The 25,053-nt window shown below is 38.6% G+C and overlaps 1 protein-coding gene across 7 annotated transcripts in view; it reads right to left on the bottom strand.

The window, feature by feature from the left end:
- The window catches only part of ABCB5 (ATP binding cassette subfamily B member 5), a 37,488-nt gene extending 18,889 nt beyond the window's left edge, over positions 1–18,599 (bottom strand). Inside the window, exons 1-14 of one of the 7 annotated variants that reach the window (XM_035318822.1) lie at positions 18,526–18,599; positions 14,833–14,903; positions 13,650–13,737; positions 13,492–13,537; positions 12,287–12,440; positions 11,807–11,873; positions 11,387–11,578; positions 10,126–10,297; positions 8,826–8,950; positions 7,595–7,772; positions 5,447–5,560; positions 4,463–4,573; positions 1,965–2,090; positions 505–708 (exon numbers count right to left, since the gene is read on the bottom strand). In XM_035318822.1, coding sequence (XP_035174713.1) covers positions 505–708; positions 1,965–2,090; positions 4,463–4,573; positions 5,447–5,560; positions 7,595–7,772; positions 8,826–8,950; positions 10,126–10,297; positions 11,387–11,578; positions 11,807–11,873; positions 12,287–12,440; positions 13,492–13,537; positions 13,650–13,737; positions 14,833–14,903; positions 18,526–18,560 — 1,683 coding nt within the window. In that variant the 5' untranslated portion in view covers positions 18,561–18,599. Of the gene's footprint in view, positions 1–504; positions 709–1,964; positions 2,091–4,462; positions 4,574–5,446; positions 5,561–7,594; positions 7,773–8,825; positions 8,951–10,125; positions 10,298–11,386; positions 11,579–11,806; positions 11,874–12,286; positions 12,441–13,491; positions 13,538–13,649; positions 13,738–14,832; positions 14,956–15,554; positions 15,650–18,525 lie in introns of those variants that run through there. The other 6 variants (XM_035318818.1, XM_035318821.1, XM_035318820.1 and 3 more) reach the window with 6 other exon arrangements.
- Positions 18,600–25,053: the final 6,454 nt, after the last annotated feature.

Below are 25,053 nucleotides of genomic sequence, written 5' to 3'. Positions count from 1 at the left end.
TTATTATTATTATTATTTTCTTGAAAGGTGTAAAGCATCTACTGAGTTAGCTCAAAGCTGTGAAAGCTGAAACTTCCTGATGCTAAAATAGCCTTAGTTCAGGTGATACTAATTCACTTTCCTCCCTCATTTCTTACTGAATATGCAAGCAGCTCCTGACAATGCTTTGGATTTCTAGGTCTTCTCTTTTAAAGCCCAATTCTTCTCATGCTACATGAAATCAGTATGGATGGTAACACAATTTAATACAATTGTGTAGCTTCCTTTCTCCTGAGTTAAGGCATCAACATTTTTTTTTTCCAGACTTAGGCAGAAATCCTTTGAAGGTAACCAAGCAAAAGCACGGTATCTAGCCTAGAGAGTCCCCGAACTGAAAGCTGCTGGAGGCTATGAGTATTTTAAGAAGTTATACTATAACTTGAATTCCCATGCTCTCCATGTCAGAAATGGGACACCAGCTTAAATGGACCTTTCATTCTTCTCAAAAAAACTTCATGAACTCACATCAGGTAGTCTAGATATGAAGTCAAAAGCATTGGCTTCCTTGGCTGCTTGCTCAATTTCAGCATCAGAAATATCTTCTCTGCCATAGCGAATGTTCTCAGCTATTGTTGTTGCAAACAAAACGGGCTCCTGGCTCACAATACCAATATTTTCTCTTAGCCACTTTACATTAAGTGTTCGAATATCCTGACCATCTAAGGTAACCTGAGAAAAAAAGTGTATGTTAGAATTTGAGGAAATGCATTTTGTTTATAATAAATCCATTGTTATTACTTAAGTATCATCTACAAGGACAAAAAAAAAAGAAAATTAGTGTTCTCTTTAACAGAAAACTAAGCCAAAGAAGTTAAAACAGTCATTTCTCCATCTACTACACAAACTAGAAAACAGTGAGGAACAGCATAAACAGATAAGTCAGGGTTTTATCCAATAACTATGCTGTCCAAGAACAAACCCAACTTAAGAGTTTTCCAACTTCCCTACACACCACTTACTATGTTTTCATGCCTTTGTGCCATAGTTTGTGGTCCTCTCAGTTGTGGCAATGTTTTACACCACATCAAAGAAATAATCCAAATAGACTAAAGTGAAGTGAGAGGTCATTTTTCTTACTCATTTGCAGTGTGACCATATGAACATTAGTATCAGCACAGGAGAGAAACAAAGCTCTGATTGTTCATTCCTGTCCCCATGCCTCAGAAATGGGGAGTTTAAAAAGCAACTGTGCTGATAATAGATAACCTTGACATGATAAAGAGTTCAATGGTTAATAGCACTCAACTGTTTAGTGTTAATAGCACTGAACTAGTGTTAATACATAGTTCCAACTACCTGTAATAACTACTAAGTGCAATTCTTTGACTATTAAATATAAAAATAGCATTATTCTCAAGCAAGTATTTTTTCTACATTTTTTTCTACATTTTTTCTACATTCCCTTTGGAAATTTGTGATCAGAAAAATGATAAATATTTCTCTTATCTAGTGTTGAGTGTCAGTAGAGCAGACGTATCCTATGTAATGATGGGAAGTTCTGCTCTGGGTTAGCAGATGCAAAAAAAAAAAAAAAGTCAAAAAAATGACCACTTAAAATAGGAAAATCTCTCAAGTTTATGGTCATTAAAAAAAGCAGATAAGTATTGTTGGATTATTCTTTGCTTAAAAAAGTTTACAGTATCTTAAAAGACTATTAATGAAAATAAATTTGAATAGATAGATGCAAGGACATAAACTTACATACTTGTGATATTTACTACTTTTGGCATCACACTTGCAGGAGGAGGAGAATAATGAAGTCAGGCCACCAGAAAAAGATAGTACATTCGAAGTTTAAATCATGGAAATACAGATCTATGAAGACTAATGCTCAAATCTGACAAACAATCAAAGTTCAGTGAACATGGAAAATTCATGCTTATCTAAACAGCTTTTTTTTTTTTTTCTTCTTCAAAGGCACTCACTTCTCCTTGGTCAGGATCATAGAATCTCTGCAGCAACTGAACACTAGTGCTTTTTCCACAGCCACTAGCACCAACTAAAGCAATGGTCTTCCCAGTTTGAACTTTCAGGTTTAGACCTTTGAGAATCTAGAAAAGATACATCTTAGTTTGACAAATTTGGTTAGAAAACAGTCTGTCAAGGTAATTGTAGCAATAATCAAGGTAGTAGTAAGGTGCACAGTTTAAAGGCTGGGCATTATCAGTAAATTAAGTATAGACAGAGATTCTGGGGCACTGTTATGAAAGAGCCTGAATCTATGCTTCTGAAGTTTATTAGATTTTGAAACAGGATGACTACATACAACCTGCCTTTTGGGAATGGTCCCTGGATTCTTCTGGCTACCAAACCAAGCCTGGGAATTATTTGAGAAGATTGATAACTAGAACAGGCCAAGCTCATGCCAAGAAACATTTTAAGAGTTCCCCTACATAGACCATTACATTCCAGTGCCTGGGAAAATTCCCAGCACACTCAGATCAACTAATACAGCCACAGTATTCTAAACGTATAGTTCAGTTTATTCTATTGGTGTGATCTGGTAGCAGGCTCAGGGAGCTATGTTTTGCTGTCCCATTTTGCAGCACTTAGACAGTGGCATAACAGTTATGAATCTCAGAGAAAGGTATTTAGCACCTTTGAAATATTATTGCTGAGAAACAAGTTTGCTTTCTTCTACTTTTAGAAAATAAATAGTTTTGACAAGGTAACTGCTGGAAAGTCCTTACTAAAACCCAATCTGTATTGTTAAGAGCCTCAGAAATCCAGGGAGTAGTTACAGATAAATAGTACCTTTGTTGCCATTTTCACATTTAGGAACATTTTACCTCAAAAGATGTCCATTTCATATATGAGTAATGCTGTGTAGTTGCCAAAATATTTGGCTGCTATGGGAACTCTTCTTGTTTATACCAGGCTGATTTACAATTTTGCCTACACATGTTTTTGCAATGAGAGATTAAAATAGTTGCAATATTGCTCTCCTCTCCCTATGATACAACCAGTGTGGTTTGTATTTAAAGAAGCTGATATTCTGATGCTTACATTATCAACCTAGAGCTACATTCTGGATACCATAATTTCTCCAGGTGCAAATAGTCACAACCACCTAATAGGCTATTTCTAACTCTTATCAAGTAAGCTGTTGTCAGGATTAACACTGACAATAGCTAGACTCTGATCTAGTTTAGTCTACGTGGGAGAGATTACACTGTGTTGCATCAATCACTTGGGAGATTGTGGATAACTTTTGTACATCTTTGCTGATTCTTTTTGGCCCTATTAAATAGCCGATACTATTAGCAGGGAAAGCTGCTGACTCAGTAGACTTGGGAAGGATGACAAAATATTTATTTCCCACCCTTTTGGCTTGCAGGCTCACAACACAGTTTATCTGCCTGGAGAGAATTTCTAGGAAGATGGATTAACAGTCTGATGAAGAGTCTGCCCTGTCACTTCTGATTTCTCAGCCAAGAGCTGAATAAGATGCACTAAACTGCCTTCAGTTAGGCAGAGAGCCCAGCTCTGGGACTGTCCTACAGCAGCCTCAGTGTCCTGGAAACAGATTTGATGCATGATGGGACAGACACCAGAAAACTGAAGTGAGATGACCCATCTGAAGTAACAGCCACAGTGATACAAACTTCCCCATTCTCACCCATTGGTTGGCATGCTCAGCCTTTACTTGTTAATACTAGAGATCTTTATTACTACCCACTTCTTCATCATCAAAAGGCAGTGGCAAATCACTGTATTTTACCTTTGAATGTCTGTAAGAGATTACTTGCTGGATATAGTAGAGATAAACCAACAATATACAACTGTATCACCACAGCAGCAGATCACCATGGCAACATAACACTGCACAATAAGGTTACCGAGGAAGTTCAGCTGGCAGAAAATATGGACATCTGCTTATTGAACAGCCATTTTAACATTTTTTCCAGAATAACATTTGATTTCCAAGGTAGGTAGATTTGAATTCATTTGAAGTCCTGTTGTTATAAAGCCTAACTATCTCACAGGTCACCTTTCCTCACATAGGACATCACAGCAACTCAGGAAAACCGAGGGACTGAAAAGGGCAACTTAATGGATTAACAGTGTAAGGTCTAGAAGTTTTAGTGACAAATTTTGAGGAGAAAAACAAAACAAAACCAAACAAAAAAATCTTATTTGGTTTATCATAGATCTTATTTACAGAAATTCAGACTAAGAGCAACACATATCCTTTTCTGAGCTTTGTCCAAGAGAGAAGAAGAGTTAGCAGGTAGCCAGTGGCAGTAGATCTAGAACTTTGTCTTTTGACATTATGGATTTATCCCCAGCACTGCACAATCCCCCAAGATAGGATGCATTTTGCATTTAAGAACAATATCATCATCAACAAAATTGAAGAAAGAATCTTGGACACAAGCTTCAGGATTTCAGTCCAGCAGGTGCATTTAACATGAACACTTACTTTAACATCAGGTCTGGACGGGTAACTGAAATGGATGTTTCTGAATTCAATTTCTCCTATGAGCTTGTCAGGTTTGTAGCCTTCCTTAGAACTGCTATCTATAAGCCGTTTCTGGAAAGAGGTTTTAATATATTGCTTGTTACTACACTTTTGGAACTGCTATGTCTGCTGGTTACATTGTTCAATACTTTCTTAGATACCAATTTACACTGCACCACACCATTACAAAGCTACATTTTACTTACAGGATGCTGAATGCAGAGGCACCAAACTTTAATTCTACAGATATAGCACATTTGAAAATGAGGAAAAAAATAAAACAGTAATTCAATAACTTAACTATACTTTCTTGCAGCCAAGATGTGACTCTCAATTGTGCTTATAGGAGTATTACAGAAACCCATCAGGATGAATGATGTAGACGTTTCTGTATGAACTTCCTAGCCCTACTTGTTTTAATTATTTTATATACACAGATATCAAACCAGCAATAACACAGCAAGAGGGAGATAATAACAGTGTGGAAACCATTTTTCACAGCAACATCAGCATGCATCTTTACATTAATATAGCTTTCAATAGCACTATTTAATACCCTCAGCAATCCCACTCTTTTTTTCCCCCCCCCCCCCCCCAAAAAAAAAAAAGCTCAGCTGAAATTGTGCATACATGCATTCAAGAAAAAAAAAAATATAGTTCCTTACTACATTCCTTCTGGAGTTGCAAATCTAATAATGGAGAAAAGCCGTATCCATAAATAATTATGTACATGCCAAGTTTCCCAATGTTCATTTAAACAAATAATGAGGCAGTTTTTTTTTTTTAATATATATATAAATGGAAATACTTGTTTCAGCGGTAGGCATCTATAGAGTTTATGGTTTAGGTTTTTTTTTGTTTGTTTTTTGGCCATTTTTGTTACACATCAAGGAAAGGTAAAAATTTTAAGTGTGCTTGAAAGGCTTTTTCTACTTGGATTCTTACCTTATTGATAATTCGATATACTTCATAGGCAGCCCCACGCGCATTAGACACACTCTCCAAGTTGGGAGCTGCCTGTCCCAAGGAGAAGGTTCCAACAAGCACAGAGAAGAACACCTGCAAGAGAGAGAGAGAAGCCTTGTGGTTAATCATGATTACAGAGTCACTAGTGCCTGGCTGTCAAATGTCTAAAGCTGTTTTTTTTTTTTTTTTTTTTTTTTTTCTCTCTAGGAAAATTAAATGTGGAAGTGAAAGGTATATTTCAGACATTTGTGTCCACTCCCATTTTCCTGAAGTGAATAGTAACTATTTGTATTGGGTTTACATGGCAAGGTTTTGGCTGCAGGGGTGGCCTCTGTGAGCAGAGCCCAGAAGCTGCCCTATGTCAGGTCAGAGACAGCTCCAAAGGGACCTGAGTCAGTAAGTGGTGTAGTTTGTACCTCTGTGAGAGCAGATTTAAGAAAGGGAGAAGAAATGGCTGCACCACAGTAGCTGGCGGAGTAAGAAGCAGCCCTGCAGACCCCCAGGTCAGTGCAGCAGGAGGAGCTCCAGGCAGGCAGCAGCAGTTCCCCTGCAGCCTGTGGATAGGCCCCTGGTGGAGCAGGCTGTCCCCCTGCAGCCCATGGGTCCCACATGGAGCAGATCTCCACGCTGCAGCCCATGGAGGAGCCCCCAGTGGAGAAGGTGGATGTGGCCTGGAGGAGGCTGTGGCCCATGGAGAGCCCCCGCAGGAGCAGGCCCTGGGCCGGAGCTGCAGCCCGTGGAGAGGAGCCCACGCAGGAGCAGGGGGTCTGGGGGGAGCTGTCGCCCGTGGGGGACCTGTGCTGGAGCAGTTTGCTCCTGGGGGATGGACCCCATGGTACGGAGCCGTGTGGGAGCAGTTCTTGAAAAGCTGCTGCCTGTGGACAGCCCCCACAGGCTCAGTTCAGAAAGGACAGCATCCTGTGAGAGGGACCCCGCGTGGAACAAGGGTAGAGAGCGACCGTGAAGGAGCAGAGATCAAGCATCATGGACTGACTCCAGCCCCCATTCCCTGTTCCCCTGCGCCGCTCGGGGAGAGAAAGCGGAAAATAGAAAAGGGTGGATAAGAAGGAAGGTGCTTTTACTTTACTGCTCTGGCTTATTAGTAATAGGTAATAAATTACATTAATCTCCCTATGCTGAGTCTGTTTTGCCCATGGTGATAATTTGTGAGTGCTCTCCCTGTCCTTATCTCAGCCCTTGAGCCCTCTCCATCATATTTTTTCCCCTTTTACCTTTGAGGAGTGGGAGTGAGAGAGCAGTTGTGGTAGAGTTCAGCTGCCACAACCAGTAAAACCACCATGCTGAGTAAAATCACCATGCTACTGACATGCTTTTTGGCATAGTGAGTTTTCTTTTTGATGCCTTTTTTTTTTTTTTTTTTAAGTCATCTACAAACAGAACACATCTTTCTCTGTTGCTTTCCAGATGTCACCAAAGTTAAGGGACCCTCAAAATTTAGTCCAGAGTTTTCTAACTGAAGTCCCACATGTGGGATCAACACACAATTAACAACTTGCTATGAGGAGCCATAGTCAGAGAATTTGTCAGAAGTCACTTGGGTATCACAGCCAAGTATGTAGCCAAATTTTTGATGACAGGATAGCTAAATATTCTCAAATCAATACTAACTTAGTCATATTAGTAATGGATGGTAAATCCTTGCAAGTAAACAAAAACAGCAGACCTCGTGGCTAAATGAGATACGGAGGATTTCACAGTACACTTTCAACACACCACTGAGATTCATTTAGTCCTAGGATCTAACTAGAATTTTGTTGGAAAGCCAAGTAATTTATCTTTGCCTCCTAACGATCAGCTCTAGGTTGTTCATCCTGTCCTGTGCTTAAGACAGGGGAAAAAATAATAATAATAAAAAATTGATCCTCTGCATATAATTTTGCCTCTACATTGATTACAGTGGGAATTCAGGTGCCCTGCTCAAACCTGTAACATCAAAAGCTAGGTAACATGAATGCCTTCTTTCCAGTTATTTTACACCAAGCAAGTTCGTAACAGCTAATTTAGCAAGCACTTAGGGGAAAATAGGGATAATCATATATACTACTTACATAACAGTATTTTCTTGAGTTTGCAGAACATTTTTCAAAGCTGCATTGCCATACTTACAATTAACACATGGCCAATATCATAATTTTCTTTCTCCTCAGCAGTGAGCTTGGTTCCATACCAAAATGCAAGAGCATAGGAACCAAATATAAGGAACTGTGAAACACCTAGAGATATGTTGGTGGTAATGGATTTTTTCACTCCAACACTTCTGGCCACCTCTAGGTTAGCATCATATCTGAAAACGGATGAGGAAACAATTAATTTGACATGCCATTCAGATTGATATTTCCCATGTCCCTTTTTAATTAACAGGTTTGTCTGCCATAAAAGCAATTGAAGTCTCACATACTGCAGAGAATATTTTCGACAATGGACTAGTAGGTATACAATTCCTTTTGAGTAACTCTGTTCTGACATATTCTGACAACATTTAAACTTGTCATTCACAGGTTTAGATGATACCACTATGGAAGACATACTTTGAAAACAATTGAGTAGCATGACTTCATTATCATGACAAAAGACAAGATACCACTCTTGAGGAATTTATTTGCATTAGTCCTGAGAGGAAGTATTGAAAACATTTAATCAACATTACCTATCAAAGGCAAGGTTTAGTTTGAAAAAAAAAAAAAAAAAAAACAAAACAAAACACAAATGAAAACTCAAAGAAAAATGGGCTGAAAGCAGATAAATATATATAAACCAGGGCTTCTGATGCCAGAATGGATGATTGAAAGTCCCAATAAACATTGTGAAGGCACTGTGCAGTGAAAGGTTGCTTTTCCTTACTCTGAGGTCATCATTCAAGAGCAATGTAGGAGTCACAATCCACAGTATTAAAAATGCTCTACTCAGTCCCTAGTGATCAGCCATATCTGATTCACAAAAGGTAAGTCATTTGATACATGTGACTAGGACATGCTGGATTGGGCCAACAGGTGTTATTTGCAAATCAAAGTAATAGAAAGCAGTGATGTGATTTTACTTAAGACCATTATCCAGTGAAGCTTAAATTTAAGTCATTAATCAAAGATAAAAACAGCAGTGCACATGCTCTAGAAGTTAGTTAATCAATCACATGCTTTGCTTCATTTGACAACTAGGTAAAGATAACCCTCTCAAAGCTTTCATTTCTAAATTAGACTCCAAATTTCATTCAGAAGAGAAATCTGGGTATACGATGCTGTCCTGGTTTTGGCTGACCCTCCAATAAAACAAACAAAGACAACCCCCACAGCCAAACTCAAACTCACTTTAAATACAGTTATTAATTCATAAAGCTTACTTTGCTAAGGCCTTCTGCTGTCCATTGAAAGCCACAACTGTCCTGATCGCAGTCAAAATTTCTTCTGCCACAGCTCCTGCTTTGGCATAAGCAGACAGCTCTTTAGCAGTAAGGGATGCCAGAAGCTGAAAAGTTGAAAAAAGGGTGTTACTGCAGCATCCTGAAAGGATATGCACACTGTATTGGTGAATAATGATAAATGGTCAAGGTATAGGACACTTCAGGAAAGCTAGGGTCAGCTCCTTTGGGCCCTGAACTTCTCCAAATTCTAGCTTCTCTCATTGTGTTCTCATTACAGTGAACACCTGCATCAGCATCACAGGGGCTGCATGACTTACCACTTTTCTCCCAAGTTAAGGACAGCCTATTATCTGTCCATACTGTCCCACACCTTTGTGTGTGTGTGTGTGGGATCAGGGAGGTGTGTTGGCAGCTGCTCTAGGGGATGCCCCTTGGCATCCCCATGAAGAGGTTTGGGAATTCTGCTTCAAAGGAAAGAATTTAATGAACTGCAGAGATAGCTGTGTTCTCTAAATAATGGGGACAAGCAGCATTTTTACATAATGGTGCTCAGAGCATAGAAGTATCACCTACTGAGGTCATTCAGAAGCTAGAGCAACAGTAAACTTTAAGTATATATGCTAGTCACACTACAGCTTCTAATACTCTTCCTACCTTATTTATACCTTATATGCTTTAAGAGGAAAAAAATATGAGTAACCACTCAAATATAAGCAGTGCCCATTAATGCGACTACAATGGATCACAAGAGAAAAACCATTTCCTTGCCTGAAAGTGAAACCTGTCCAGCTATTTCATTAATTTGTTTCAATCCTGTCTGTGGTAGCTGTATCTACGCCCTAGTGTCAACTGTACGCAGGATAAAACTTGGTAAAAATAATTTGCAAGAAATGTGGTGTCCTGTACATATAGATGGAAAGAGCTTGAAAGGCACTTGTTTTAACAGGGAAGAGTGAGGATCATGAGCATGTGCCTGGGCTGCCCCAGGCAGTGATCTGCACAAGGAAAATGCTATGTGAGGAAGATGCTGATGCCAATTATTCCCTTGCCACATGGCATGAAAAGAGAATAGAGGAATGAGAGTAGTATGACATGCAAGTACACGCTTGGGAACTCAGAAAAGCTACAGAGGAAGCAGAAATCACAAAGGAATTGTGGAACAAACCTCCCAACTTAGAAACCACACTAGGTTTCTCCCATTCTCTCCTCCTTTCCTGTGCATGAGAAAAGTTTTAATGTTTTTCTGGTTTGCTCTATTTGTTAATCCCCAAACACTTACAGTTGACCAAACTGCTGCTGATGCAGCTAGCAGAGGGCTGACTGACAAAATCACCAGTGTCAGCTTCCACCCATGGATGAATCCTATAATAATCCCTGCCAGAAACGTGGCAAAGAACTGCACAAATATACAGATTCTGTCTCCGATGCCTTCATGGATGGTGTTGATGTCACTTTAAACAACAATAATAAAAAGAAAGATGTGTTAGCTTTGAATGGATTTCATTCTACCTCCCCCCATTTCATGGTGTGTGGCCTAATGTCAGAAGTTTTGCCATTTCCTAACTGGCATAGCAAAATTTCTAACCACAGCTACTGTGCAGTACCACTGGTCTCTTGTGTGGCCAAAGCACAGCAGACACCTTTTTTTTTTTTTCCTAGTTTGATGTACTTTCCAACATTCTCTGGTGTTTCTATACACCGTTACTAGGTCACAGATGACCCAGTTTCCTTATCCAGTATCCAAATGGAGAAGTAAAAGTAAACAGATAGATGGCCTCCTCACCTCCTGTGACCCTATCCAAATGACTTTCCGGTGTTATCAAATGAATTATGTTCCTAATGTTGGTTACAGCCTCAGATCAAATCTTATCTTCACTCTATCAGGAAAACATTATTTGGAAGAAACTTTGTTTTTCCATACACATTTTCCTTTCCCATTTTCTTTTCCCAGCAAGTACAGATAATAGATCTGACAGGGATTTTATTTAAGCTTCTCTTGCACTTTTCAGGACACAGCTCTTTCCAAAACTACCTCAAAACCCAGGAAAGTCTGTGCTCATGCATATAGTCTTCATCCCTAAATCTATTGAGAGATATGGAAGAGTACCAAAGAATAACTGACATTGGACTGAGTCCAGTCTGAGGTCTGGCTAGATGGCACAAGTTCACTTCCATTCAATGAAGTGTCAAAGCTTTCAGTGTTTGTAAACTAGCTGGAGAAAGCAGAGCTGTTTATCTAGTACTGTCTGCCATGTACTTCATAAACATAACAAAGGTAGTGCCAGACAAGTAGAACAGTGCATTTCGCAGCATAACCCCTTCAAGTGCACGTATCACAAACTGCACAAAGCAAGTGGAAAAATAATAACAAATTTCTCCCTCAGAGCTGTAATATTTCAAGTCAGTAGTGTTTTTTTTTTTTCTTTTTCATAAAAAAGTAAAAGCTCTCTATAGGTTATCCCATAGATGTTTAAAAGATAACTGCCATTTATCATCATGCTTAGGAGGTCAAAAAAAAACCAACAAAACAGAGCTCTCACTCCGTCAGTCTCGTGTTCAGTGTTCCTATCTGGGTACTATCAAACCAAGCCATCTCTTGATGGAGCACTGCAAAAAAGAACTTCTGACGGATCCTTGCTGACTGCCTTGTAGCAGCAACCAAAAATGTCCATACTTGGATCATGCTCAGGATCAACACAGCAAAGCCAATTCCCACATAGTAGTAAGCAAACCTGCAATAAGGAGACAAAAGGCCATATAATCACAAGGTATTTTGTGGGAGAAGTTACACAGAAAGCCACAATCAGTCTTTATTTACCCTACCACAGTAAACATGGAGTCTGTGGTACATTGTGAAGCCTTTCTTAGGAGGTAAAAACTTGGCTTCTGCTCAAAGGGATAACACGATAAAAGAAAATTCCCCAATACTCTGTGAACAGAATAACTACAAAGATTCTTACTTTGTCATTTCAGCTTCTATATCTATACCTGGAATTGATGGACAGATGGAGCTATTTACTGAAGTATCTGTGGGGAAAAACAAATATTTAAGAAAGTATCTTCTAAGTATGATAAATCATGAAAACACAGGGTCATCAGTTTTAGAATGACTTGTATTTTGGAAGTATGGCCAGATATGTGGCAGATGCACATATATTTATTCCTTCTGAAATTCTAGTAGACACCCGATAAATCATTATACAAAAGGTGGTTCATCCTCCTTCCTATGCCACGCAAAATAAAGTTCATTTATAAGGAGCACAACCAACACACTACCTTTGTCCTGTTCAAGCCATTAAGGTTTAATATGATTGGGTAATTTGCAGCAAGATTAATTTCACTCTTGTTCTGATAGGTACCAGGTGCATAGTCTGGAGAACAATCTTAGATCCTGTAGCAAAACATAACTGGTACACAGCAAAGTCTAATTTTAACTTTACCTTTTGATGCATTTGAATTCACACCACTTAGCACAAAGCTATTTGTCATATCTCCAAAGACAATGATCATAAGTGGTAATCCAGTTCCATTTGCAGCAGCGGCGATCAAGCCAACTACCATCAAAAGTATATCCAACCAATCAGCATAGCGAAACTATGTGAACATTAAAGAAAGAGTAAAAGTTATGCCTGGCAGTTCATACTAGTTACAATACAGCAGACTTACAGAATACACATTTCCTAGAATCATGGAATGGTTTGTATTCTAAAAAGCAATGATACTACAGCTAAAGGCAAAATCAGACCACAAGAATTTTTAGTAGGTTCCATACATCTTTAAATCACTTATTCAGTAAGGTTGCTGAGGGAATGTTGGCAAGACATATGGTTACTCCCCAACTCAGCAGAAAGTTAGAAAAAATAAATAAAAATGTATACTGTACATGTTTCTAAGTGATGGACTTCTCTGCACAATATATTACATTTAGCATTCCAGTAAGTTTCATATTTACCAAGATAACACCTTTGAAATGTAAACAAGAGTGAGTTATCGATCAGCACCTGGCTTGTATCAAACAGGAGAGAATGTTTGCAGCAGTGATTGTATCTTAGGACTTGGCTATTCTTCAATGTTTCTTTGGTCTAAAAAAGGATGCAAATTTAAATTGCAATAGCTGTTCTTGGATGTGATCCATCTGAAATGAGACCATTTTATCGTTGACTGCCTTAACACATTTCCAAAGTGTAAACGGACATGGAATAAACCAGAGAAGAATAAAAGTTCTTATTCCAGATCACACGTCGGGTTAATAGCTATTGTGTAGAAAATGGAAACAAAAATGTACCCCAGGTTCTTTCAGACAGCACATCCTTCAGATATCAAATGCAGGATAAATCCTTTATTAAATATCACCAAGGGAAGGAACTGCACATTATGTAGCCCAGATCAGCCTAAGCATGGGTGAACCTCATTCTCCAAAAGCATTAACACTGAATTGCTTTAAGTGCTACCAGTACACTAAGATGGGAACCTGACATAACAGGTCAAATTTTAAAAGAGACCTATAATCAATATTAGTGTTTCATAGGTCTCAAGATTCTTCTCCTTTTTTTTGGATTTATGAACTGCAATTAATAGGCAAAAAATTCACAATGACAAATAAAGAAATGGAAATCTAAGGTAGACCATCAACCGGGACACTAACCAGTTCAAAAACGCCAACCACCTTTTTCTCTGGCTTATTTTCCTTCCTAGAAAATACAAGATACAAATAAGATAAGCTTTTTCTAGGAAAGACATTAAAAATAAACCCATACACCCAACATACCCATGGCCAGTATGTTCAGTTCAAAGAATGCCTACTTTTTTTTCTTGTTCTTTAACTGGTCACTTTGTTCAAGATCTTCATCATGTTGGAAAGAAGGGTTGTCATATCCCTTACTTGCAGATTCTGTGGAAGAAGCAGCAGGTTTTGTTAACATAACATTCCATATTTTTTTCTAGTTTCCTGCAACTTTCCTTGCTGATTCTTTTGCTTTTCAAGCTTAAAGATTATTTCTTCCCCTCATATTCTTGAAATAGGCCAATGGTATTTCTTGAAACTTCCTTTCTCTTCAGTTCATCTCCTCCTCTTCAGAAGCTTCCAGCTCAATTTCTGAGTTGAATACAATTCAAAATATACCTATACAGAAAAGTTACTAAGGACTAAAAGCAAGACTTGAGCAGTGATTCTGCAAACACCTACACAACTGGTTGAAAAAGAGAAGTCCTAATGATATAAATTGAATTGCTTATAGGTTATAATTGACGTATTTAACACTGAATGCATGCTAATCCACTGAAGAATCATGCCTTTGCCTGTAATAACCCTTATTATTTTTTCTTTGTATTGCAGTAGTTGCCACACACTCAGCTTTCTTTGTAGACTTTAGAAGTCTATACAAAAGAGGAATCCTACCCCTGAAAGCTTATAAATCTAAAAACACAGGATGTAATAAATGGATAAAGAAACTGATGAGCATCCACAGTAGGGAGCCAGCTGTCAATTACACCAGGAGAAGAGGGTTCAAAACATCAGCCGTCTCCCATCTGTACTGAGCTGAGTGAATATATGGTTTTTCATGTACCCTCATCAGTCAGTCCAGAGAGAACAATTTAGAGGAACATTCAAAGGCAGTAATGTGATTCTACCTTAATGAATTTACCTTAGAAGCATTTTCCCGCCCAGCCTAGGACTGACCTAAATAGTTTTACCCATGTGAATGAATTTCATTGAACTTGGTGGAATGACTCATGTATAAATGATTTCTAGGTGGTGGCTTTAATTCACTGGAAACTCACTAGAAATTTAGGGAGCTGGAATCACTAAAGAGAAAATCAGAGGTGCCAAGCAAGCCACTACAGAATACAAAGATTCAGATATTGCTAACATTATCTCCTCTAAAACCACTATGAGGATCAGGAAAGATTTATAATAGACCTTCAGATTTGGAGCTGTGGAACATTCTCCTTAAATGCACATGCCATTTTCATGTATGCAGCTTACCAGCATCAGAGAGGTCCTTTTCTGTTGGATTTACAAAATGGTCCTTCATTTTTGGTCTTTGTTGTATGCTTCTGAGGTGAAGATAAAAGTCACATTAAGCAAGATCTGCATAGGCAACAAAACCTTTGGAAATAGTAGATATTTAAAGAGTTTAACTTATATTTGCATTTTTTTCATGAGTCCTATTTTGGTACCAACATTGTCCTATTAACAACAACAAAGATATAACAGCACAATAAAAAGACTACTTTTAAGGAGATATTATAAACAGTACAAACTGGAACAGTAGCTTGTTTTATTAGCTTTTGGTCTTTTTAGTAGTCTATGGCAAAGCCCTGGATCATTCATATTTAGATTATTGTGGATTATTTCAGAACAATTTCCTTCACTGTTTCAAGTAAAACTTAACAGTTGCAACAAGATGATGATTATCATGGTAAAGACTACAGATACAGATATGTGTTATGCCATGCACCAGCTAAGCAAAATTTAGAGGTAGTAAGTGACTGATGCTCAGTGTCCCCAAGCTTTTCTTCTTGATGCATCACATATAGCAGCTTAAAACACACAAGCAGAAACATGTATTAATCTGATGCAGGTTAAAACAATAACGAAAGGAAACACAAAATCAACCTGACATTAACACTTGATGTTAAAGCTTGTATATTTATATATAAGCATCCTTTCTGATAGATTCCTGGCTGCGGCTGTCCTCGTATTACCTCAGCTTACCCTTACACCCAGCGCTGTGCCCACACGCGGGGGTGTCCGTGGGGATCAGCCCCAGCCGGGCCCCTCACTGGAAGCCAGGCGAGGCCCGGAGCGTGCCGGTGCCTGCCGGGCGGGCCGCCAGCTGCCCGCCGTGCGCTTTATAGCGCCAGGCACCGCCCGCCCTCCGGCGGCTCGGGTTTCAGGTGAAGGTCGGGGCCGCAGCCCGGCGGGAGGCTGAGTCTGCGAGGGGCCGGCAGGCACGTCTCGGCTGGCTGGCGGCACACGCACCGGCTCCTGCCCTCAGAGCCAGCCCGGGTGCTCCGGCCCTGCAAGCCCCATTCAGCGAGCCGCTTGGCCCTGCTGTCAGGGTGGACCTTTCCGACTTGGTTCTCACCGTTAATAAAGCTGGAAGGATTTTAGCTGGGAAATCTATCACTGGGACCGATTCTGCTCCCTCCTGTGATCTGTTCTGGCAGGCAGAGGTTGCAGGGGGTTGAAGAGTCACTTGTCCATAGGGAGGGGAAGCTCATGAAAACTAATGCACAAAAGCATCGCATTTTGCTCATGTAATTCTCGCCAAAAAAAAAAAAAAAAAAAAAAAAAAAAAAAAAAAGGTACACAAGCTGGACTTTCTGCACAGCCCTAAAGATAGGGATTCTTCAGCTCCTTCACCTGCAAATACTGCAATCTCTATCATTTGCTTCCAGTAATGCCTTCAGAATTTATGAAAAACAAACTCTAGTTGTTTTCTCATACACTCAAATACCACTGTCCCAAAGCTGAGTCCCACTCAATTAAGCTAGTCAGTCAGATAGCTGAATTTGTTCTTGAGTAACTTGTTCAGAACTAAAACAAAATTAAGCTTCCATTTTCGGCTGGCCCCATGGGATTCACATTACATTTTACATATTTGTTGTGATGCCCTGAAAGAACCTCAGAAGTAAAGGCATTTTGCTTGCTGAGCCTTCATTGCCTTGCTGCCCACTGGGACCCTCTATGTTCACTTTAGAAAACTTAGAAACTTGTGTCAGACTTATTACTTTTTTTATTTTTTATTTTTTATTTATTTATTTTTTACTTTCTTATTTCATTAGCATTACCCAAGTCTTATATTCCAGACTCAAGTTAAGCCCGCATAACCCACATCAGCAACTGTGTTTTCTGTTCCAGAAAGCTTACGGAAAGCTTTAACTTCTGCAGCCATGAGGAATCTTCATTTATGGACTTTGACAGAAGGGAGAGTGGCAAGCTGAAATACCTCGCTGCCCCAGCCCCAAGGTTCACAGCTGCATGCAGAATTTTCATCACTAAAGGCAGCTTTTTTAAAATTATAATTATTATTTATTTATCTCACAATGAGCAAGAAGTTGGAGGGGATCACCAAAGGATCACCAAATCCAACTCTTGGCTCCACACTCCCTACAAATTGGACCATGTGTCTGATAGCATTGTCCAAACACTTCTTGAACTCCAGCAGCTCAGTGCTGTGACCATTGTCCTGGGGAGCCTTTCCCAGTGCCCGACCACCCTCTGGGTGCAGAACCTTTCCCTAACACCCAGGCTGACCCTCCCCTGTCCCAGCTCCATGTCGTTCCCTCAGGTCCTGTCACTGTCCCCAGAGAGCAGAGCTCAGCCCCTGCCCCTCTGCTCCCCTCATGAGGGAGCTGCAGGCCGCCATGAGGCCTCCCCTCAGCCTGCTCTGCTCTGGGCTGGACAAACCAAGGGACCCTAGCTGTTGCTCATATGTCCTGCCCTCCACACTCTTCGCCATCTTCATAACTCTCCTTTGGACACTCTAATTTGTGTCCTTCTTAAATTGTGGCACCCAAAACTGCACACAGTACTTGAGGTGAGGCCAGCACAGAGTAGGGTTCACTTTTCAAAGCCTTGTTATCAGTAATTCACACAAAGTAGCACTGGAGTGTCAATTACCATTCAGATCCACTGCTCTATGCACTGCACACCTGGTAAGAGAAAGCCTCAGATCTCCCCAGCTTAGAAAATACAGACCCAAAAGGGTGTGAAAATGATGAGAGCAAACATCTCATAGTGCAATGAAGAGAATCACAGGGTATTGCAAAGAAAGTTATTTCTTCTTTTGACCTCCCCAATCCCCTTATAGTTTTTTCCTTCAGGAGTGATATTAAATCCCAAAGGGAGACATAGACCCCAAACACAAACAAACAACAAAAACAAACAAACAAACAAAAAACCCTATCAACCACAACAACCAACCAACTAAATAAGGAGTAGCCTCTTAGCAAGAATCTTCAGTCTACTGAGAAACATGGACCCCTTCCTCACTGAGGTGTAAAAACATTAAACATTTTTTTTTTTTTTTTTTTTCAGAAGCAGAAGTTCTGCGTTAAAACATTCATATGTCAAGGAGAAAATAGTCCAGTTTGTAGAGAAAGGCAAGGAAATAACACAAGAAATGGTAGCTTCTAGTAATGCCTCTGTAACTTTTTTGGGGACTGGTACAATAAAATATCATATGTGATTTGGAGGGGAAATACTGATTTCTGTTTTATCCAAAAATATTTCTTAACTTCAGAAAACACCTGCTACATCTGAAAAACACTCTTCTAATCAAAACAGAGAGTATGATTCTATGCATTTGGTTGATCTGTCCAGAACAGCTAGTAACAGGAATTGAAGAAATAAACACAATCAAGTAGCATTAATTAACACCTTCCATAACTGACTTAACTAGAAGAGATACCTGCTCTGAAGATCTATTAATCAGAATCACAGCATAATTAAAAATCAAATAGAAAAACAAAATAAAACAACATCAAAATTTCCCCAAAGCACAGGCTGGAAATGAGAACTAATGCCTTTAGCAAAACAGTAGTACTAATGATAATGCAATGCATGGTATGTGAAAGCAGAAGACACCCAATTTTACTGGAACATCTCCTCAAAACAGTAATCAAACAGAAAGAAGGTGTATTGTATTTTACATGCATTGTAATCACTTACTGCTTTTCAACTTTTGCAACAGCCCAGAAGAGCATCAGCAAGACACCCGGTCTGCACCCATGAGCTACATATGGGCAGTCATGTGTGGTATTTGATTCATTACCTTAATTGTAGCTGATCTCTTACCTTACCTATGTAGCTGGGTCATAATTAGCAGGATGAGGCTATAAAAGGCTTTATCTTTCCTTACTGCTATTTGGAATAGCTGCTTTGTGATTCTTGCATCTTTGTTATGCCTGTGATTCAGCCAGAAAAGACTTGCCATAATCAATTAAAAATATATTGGGAAAAAACAAAACAAAACAAAACAAAACCCAAACCAAAAACAAAACCTGTTTTCATTCTTATTTCTCAGAAATATGACTAAACTGGAATGCATGATGATGCAGATACCTTCAGCTTTATGGATTAGTCACAATCAACTCCCACATTTCTACGGCAGTACAGAGGCACACTAATTGTTCACATGTTCAACAGTAATATTATTAATAACCAGTAGTAGTAGCTGTAGTCATGTCACAGTACTTGCAGCCTCACCCTGGAATAAGATCATATTTTGGTGAGCATATAAATAATAGCTCATTATTCCTAAACTTTTCACTGAATTCACTGGGTAATAGGTTATTTATGTTAGCTGTTAGGGTTATGAATATGGAACTTAAGAGTATATCCTATATAGTTAACTTTTGTCAACGTATGTGAAAATTAGCATAAAGAATCTGCATAATCTTAATGTCTGCAGAGGGAAAGTATCATTTTCCCTGTCACTATCTGATGGATCAAGGTTGGGCTGTACAAATCTGCAGTACCAAATACCCACAGGAATGAAAAGCACTATTGTGGAGCAGTTCTGGGCCACTGTGTCTTTTAGAGGATGCCCTTTTTCCCTCCATTCTCTGTCACTGTAGTCCATACTAAACCTAGCTGGGATAGTATAAAACAGAAAGCCCACTATTTAAGAATACCAGTTTGGTCAATGAGTTAGGGTAAACTATATTGACTAAGATAAGCTTAGTCATACCACTGTTTAAGCTAGTTAATTATGGTTATAAATACAAAAGGAAAGCCTCACCTCTTGACAGCACTTTGATTACTTCATTCTTTTTCTGTTGCCATGAAATTTTCTATAATGACTAAATGTATGAGGTAGTCCTGTAGCTGCATTGATACCAAGTTGCTCCTAAATATTAAATCAAAAAGTTTGGGGATATTTAGCACATTTGAAAACTGAAAGTTAAGAAGTTTTCTATTTTCTTTATAGGGAGAAGCTCATTAAAATGCTACAATTGTCCAAACTAAAACCAAGCCTTATGTATACTCCTACAGTATTTGCAAATGCAAAGCTCTCAGAGATTTGATGCAATGAACATAGAAAGTGACATAGGGACATATGAGTGTATATAAGTGAACATAGAAAGGGACATAGAAAGTCTGCATTCAGGTGAGTGTTGGAGAAATAAAAAGTCAGGTAGAGTGTAAGTAAGAAATAGGTCACAACACTTCCTGAACGTTCTTGAAAAGACTGAGCTATGTTGCCCAAAAGTCACAGTGCTGTGACAAAGGAAAACAATTATTTTTGGTGTTTCCAGAACTGTGGAGTGAGAACATATCTGTTTGTTTTAGCTAAATAGAGTTATGTCACAATTTCTTTTATCTAGACCAACTTGCAAGAAGTTCAAGGAAAGGTTGGACCTGGTGTTTAGGGACATAGTTTAGTGGGTGACATTTGTAGTAGGGTGATGGTTGGACCAGATAATCTTGGAGGTCTTTTCCAACCATAATGACTCTATGATTCTAAGGAAGAAAATTTAGATGAAAATGATGGTGAAATAACGAAGCTCGTGATTTTTTAGGAAAAAAAAATAAAATAAAAAGAGGAATGACAACAGAATAATGAAAATAAATTGGAGTATAGGAAGATTATTGTTACTCATGTAAAGTCAGTCTAAGGAAAAAGGGGATAAAAAGAGTTGGCAATTAATACAAACTTGTTATGGACTTGAAACACAAATAAGAGACCATTCTTTCAAGCAGAAGCAAAGAATAATATCCATGTATAGGAATAATCTATCAATAAGTAGAGTTAGGGAATGACTGTAGGAATTTTTTCTGAAGATCAGTATTTAGGAGGTATACTGGATGAAAATAAACAGAAGCCAACAATTGCTGTGAAAAAAAAAAATAAAAATAAAAAAAAAAATCACAGGAGCACAAGAGTCCTATGTGAAACATACGGAGTAGTTTGCTCTGCTTAGCAGTGTTAAATCCTCAGATGAAGTGCTGTGTATAATTTCAGTTATTTCAAGAAAATATGACTGAAAGGAATTATGGAAGAAAGCAAAATTAAAGGGGTGTAAACAACAAGACCAAAGAGGAAAGACAGGTGCAATTGTTTTTGATGTAGTGGAAAAAACATATTACTTTAAAAAGAGAGAGAGAGAGTATTGCAAAACCAATATAATATGGTGTCTTCCATATTTACTGTGGTACTGAATTACAGTAAGAAAGTCAAAAGGCAGATACTAGGAAAATGTCATTAAATCTATGGGTATTTAAGCACTAGACCAGATTACTAAGGGAGTTGGTAGAGTCTAGACTGTTGGTTCTTTTTTCAGGTCTAATCAAGCAATTATCTACAAGGAAAAGTTTGGCATAGATGATTTTGCCTTGAGACTCGGGGAAAGATTAGATCGTCTTCTGAGATCCTCATCAGCTCTATTTTTTCTGTTGTGCTGATAAGCATAACAAAGGGCAAAATGGAACAAAGCTGGTATATCTTGTGTTTCGGTGAAGGATGCAAGGTCAGATATAAAAAGTCTGTGGAACAGCTAGCAACAATCTTGACAAAGGTTTCTGCTAGTGAGAGATATGAAATTGGACAAATGTCAGAGCACTTAGAAAAAGTAATAAGGTGTCCTTGGAGGACATGTGGGCCACTGGTGACTTTCAAGAGCAGATTCATAACATCTCTGCAGCTTCTTTTAAGCTACTTCCTTCTGGTGCCGTCTCAAACACTGTTAAATGACTTAGCTTCCTACTCCATACCCTGGGGTGGGTCATCGACATGGCAAGCAGATTAGATAACTTCCAGGTCTCTTTTTGTAATGAAGTAACTCATTTTCAGATGAAGGTGGGGTTTGGTTTTGAGAATAGTTTATTCCTGAGTATGCTGCCAAAACCTAGATTATGTAGGACAGTGTTGGTTCTTTCCATCTTCTGTTCTTGGACATGATCTTTGTGCCCTCATTTCTGCACACCATCATGCCATATCCTGGAATACGCAATGCATATCCTTCATTTTGGACTCTAAAAATATCTCTCAGTGTTTTTGCTTTCTGTGTAACATCACTGTGACACAGTTCAGCACTTTTTCACAGCACTGTGAATTGTTAAAAAGACAAAAAGTAATGTTTTAGGTGCACCACATGAGGCACAAAGGAAAATCTATCTATGGTAGACCATAGATATGAGGCTAGTCCTCCCCAGAAGGTTATTTTCAGAGCAGAGAGGATAAAAGCTGTTGAAATCTATAACTTTAGGGCCATAGACCTCTCCTAATACTGGATATTTTTATCAATGTAGACATAGCTACTGAAAGGGTTTGTTCACTGGCAGAATTTCATAGTGTTTTCCTAACATAACCCTGGGTGAATGAAGTCCTGTGGGTAGAAACCACATATCCTGTTTCTGAAAGATCTTTTTCAGGGAATTTGTCCTATCTCACATTAAAAAGTTAGGTGATGTAGAATTATCAACACTTCACATATGAAAATGTGAAAGAAGTATCAGATGCTTTTAGTGCAAGTTTAGCACTATCCAAGCCCCTTGTTTTGACCTGAAAAACATTTTGAGTGTGCTGCACAGCCCTAGCCAGGGTTCAGGCAACACAGAGAATTTCAGTTCATTTATTACTTAGTCCCTAATTTTATTTGTTTAGGGAGTTACTAAATGACAGTTACTTTTATTTAAATAATTGTATTTCTCAATACAAATCTTGTCAAATCTTGAGAGCAAAGACCTCTCTCTTTTGGTCTAGTCTCTCCTCCTCTAATAATCCACAGTTTTGTAGATTGTGCATATTTATATATATATATATATAGCATTACTGAATCAAGCAGGTGTTATTCGTATAATTAGAGCATGTTTATGACTGAATAACATTCCAATGGATTGTTTACATGCTCCCAAGGATCAATGAATGCTGTCCCTTTCTTCTAAACCAGTATAAAAGTTCTTGCTCACTAAGGATATTTCCATGCACCTTTTGACTTTTATGAGCACATAACTGATTATTTGTTTATTTATTTATTTATTTATTTTTCCAGGACAGACCAGAGTGAAAATGGAAATCCAGTATGAGAAAATGAGCTCCCTATTTAAATAATGTAAATGGATGCCGTGTAGTACAGTAGCACAGTTGGTTCTTAAATCACCTTAAATACAGCGCCCCTCCCCCCCCAAAGCAAGTGCTTCACACCATGGTTGTCCCCACTCCTGAGAGCTGCAGCACCTCCAAGTTAAATGATTCCTGAGGGCATGAACAGGGAAAGGCATCCTAGTATTAATGAGGAATTATCTTGAAACAGGGGAGATGGAGCAAATTACTGAAAGTAGCTGCCTTCTTCTAAGGTGTACAAAGTACTATGGATCAGCAGAAGAAATTAACCTGGTTGTAAACCTTGCTTAAATCTTGCATTAGAGAATTTGCTTCTGCTTCTAAAGTTGTATTATATGATCACAATATTGTTTTCCCTTGGGGTAGCTGGATTTTTCTGTGGCAGCCCATTCACATGTACTTGGCTTTATTCTCCTTTGAAGAAATGTGTTTTGGCACTCCAGGCAACAGCTGCAGGATTTCTGCCAACCTGCTGTTTGTGCTTTTCAGACTTCTGTGCTCGTGGTTGTTAATCCTGATGTTGGGTTCTGTGGGACCAAATTCTTGTTAGCATAGAACATATCTGATTGCCAGGGCTGAGGGGAGGTTTGAAGTATTATATTTGTTATTGATAGTTTCTGATGAGATAGGTCAAGAATGCCATTTTCCAGAGCAGATTTACTCAAACCCCAGTGCTTAAAAGGAAGACACAGGCATTTTCTAATTATCCGCTCCTTTTTAGTACTGCGTGGTAGGCTCTCAATTGTCACTACATCCTCCTTTCTCTACTTCGCCATTTCATTTGTGTAGTAACAGTATTTGTTCACCTTCGTTTCTGATGTCTTTTGCATATTCTGCAGATTGATATCTAAACTGCCTCCTTTTCCCATAAGTTCACAATCCAGTTCTTCAGCTGAGAGCTGAGCAGAGTTTAGAAACAAGTTTTGTCCAGTGTAGTCTTAAATGTATCAGTAATAATTTACCATCAAAGCAGTGAAAGAAGCCCTTCACATGGAATGGGGATTGCTGAGGCAACTTAGGGCTAGTGAGATCCAGATCCTGTTTTTTGTCCTGTTCCTGTAAACTCTATATCAGGACTGTCTGTACAGTTTTCATGCAGTGCTGAACTTTTAGCTCTAAATGTGCTTGCAATATTAAACAAGTTATGTAACTTTGCATTTTTGTATGCATCACTGCACAGTCATGCTTAGGCTTTTACAAAACTTTCCTTCTCTTGTGCTACTTTCTTAACAGATAACAAGACCTCTAAAGTACTTCTGGTTGGACCTAAATTAACATAGGCATCATAAAGGTCTAATGAAGGATATTTCCTTTTAAATAGGAGCTAGCGCTGCCTACGTATGCACAAGAGTATACCTGAATAACTTTTAAAGATTCAGGAAACAACTGGGTTTTTCTACTGAGCAACAGTTTGCCAAAAAAGATTATAAGACACTAGTCTTTGAAATATATTGATCTTCCCTTAAGCCTGTGATTATGAGAGAAAGGGTGGGAACACTTAAAAACTATAAGTGGTTTCATATACTTTAAAAATTCTTCTTTATTCTTTAAAAAAAGAATGGCAAATTATCTGGACTATATGACCAAAATCTATCTGAAGCTTCTAAGTCATCTGATAATTGTCTAATGAATGATTTACATGGGAATGAATCCAAATAGCACATCAGTTAATTAACTGGCCCACAGTAAATTTATGCTCAGAGAAGCAACAGCCTGTTTTGGGGGATCTTTAGCTGCATTGGAGAGTGATGGGAAAATAGAGCTTCTAAAAATAACAATTTGGCATCAGTTACAACAAAAATAACAAAAAAGAACAATTCAGTTTTAAAAGTATTGTTGCTCAAATTTTATTTTGATTTATTAATGGGTACAAATTTATTTAGGTCAATAAAAAGCAGAAAAAAAAGATATTTTTCCTCCTCATTGTCACTACTACACTCTATGTCATTCACTAGGACCTAGTTGTACTATTCTGATGAGCTGATACTTATGGAAATAATTAGAAGATCCCAGCTGCACTACTCATTACTAGACATCCTTGAAGTCCATATGCACTATTTCCCCTTTTGATGTCATTCAGAAAAAACTTTTAATGAATTACAAGTAAATTCATACCATATGTCCAAGAAAGC

This window comes from Oxyura jamaicensis, chromosome 2 (genome assembly GCF_011077185.1).
Source record: "Oxyura jamaicensis isolate SHBP4307 breed ruddy duck chromosome 2, BPBGC_Ojam_1.0, whole genome shotgun sequence".
In the NCBI taxonomy this organism is placed as follows: domain Eukaryota; kingdom Metazoa; phylum Chordata; class Aves; order Anseriformes; family Anatidae; genus Oxyura; species Oxyura jamaicensis.
This window is presented reverse-complemented; position numbering and strand designations above follow the sequence as displayed.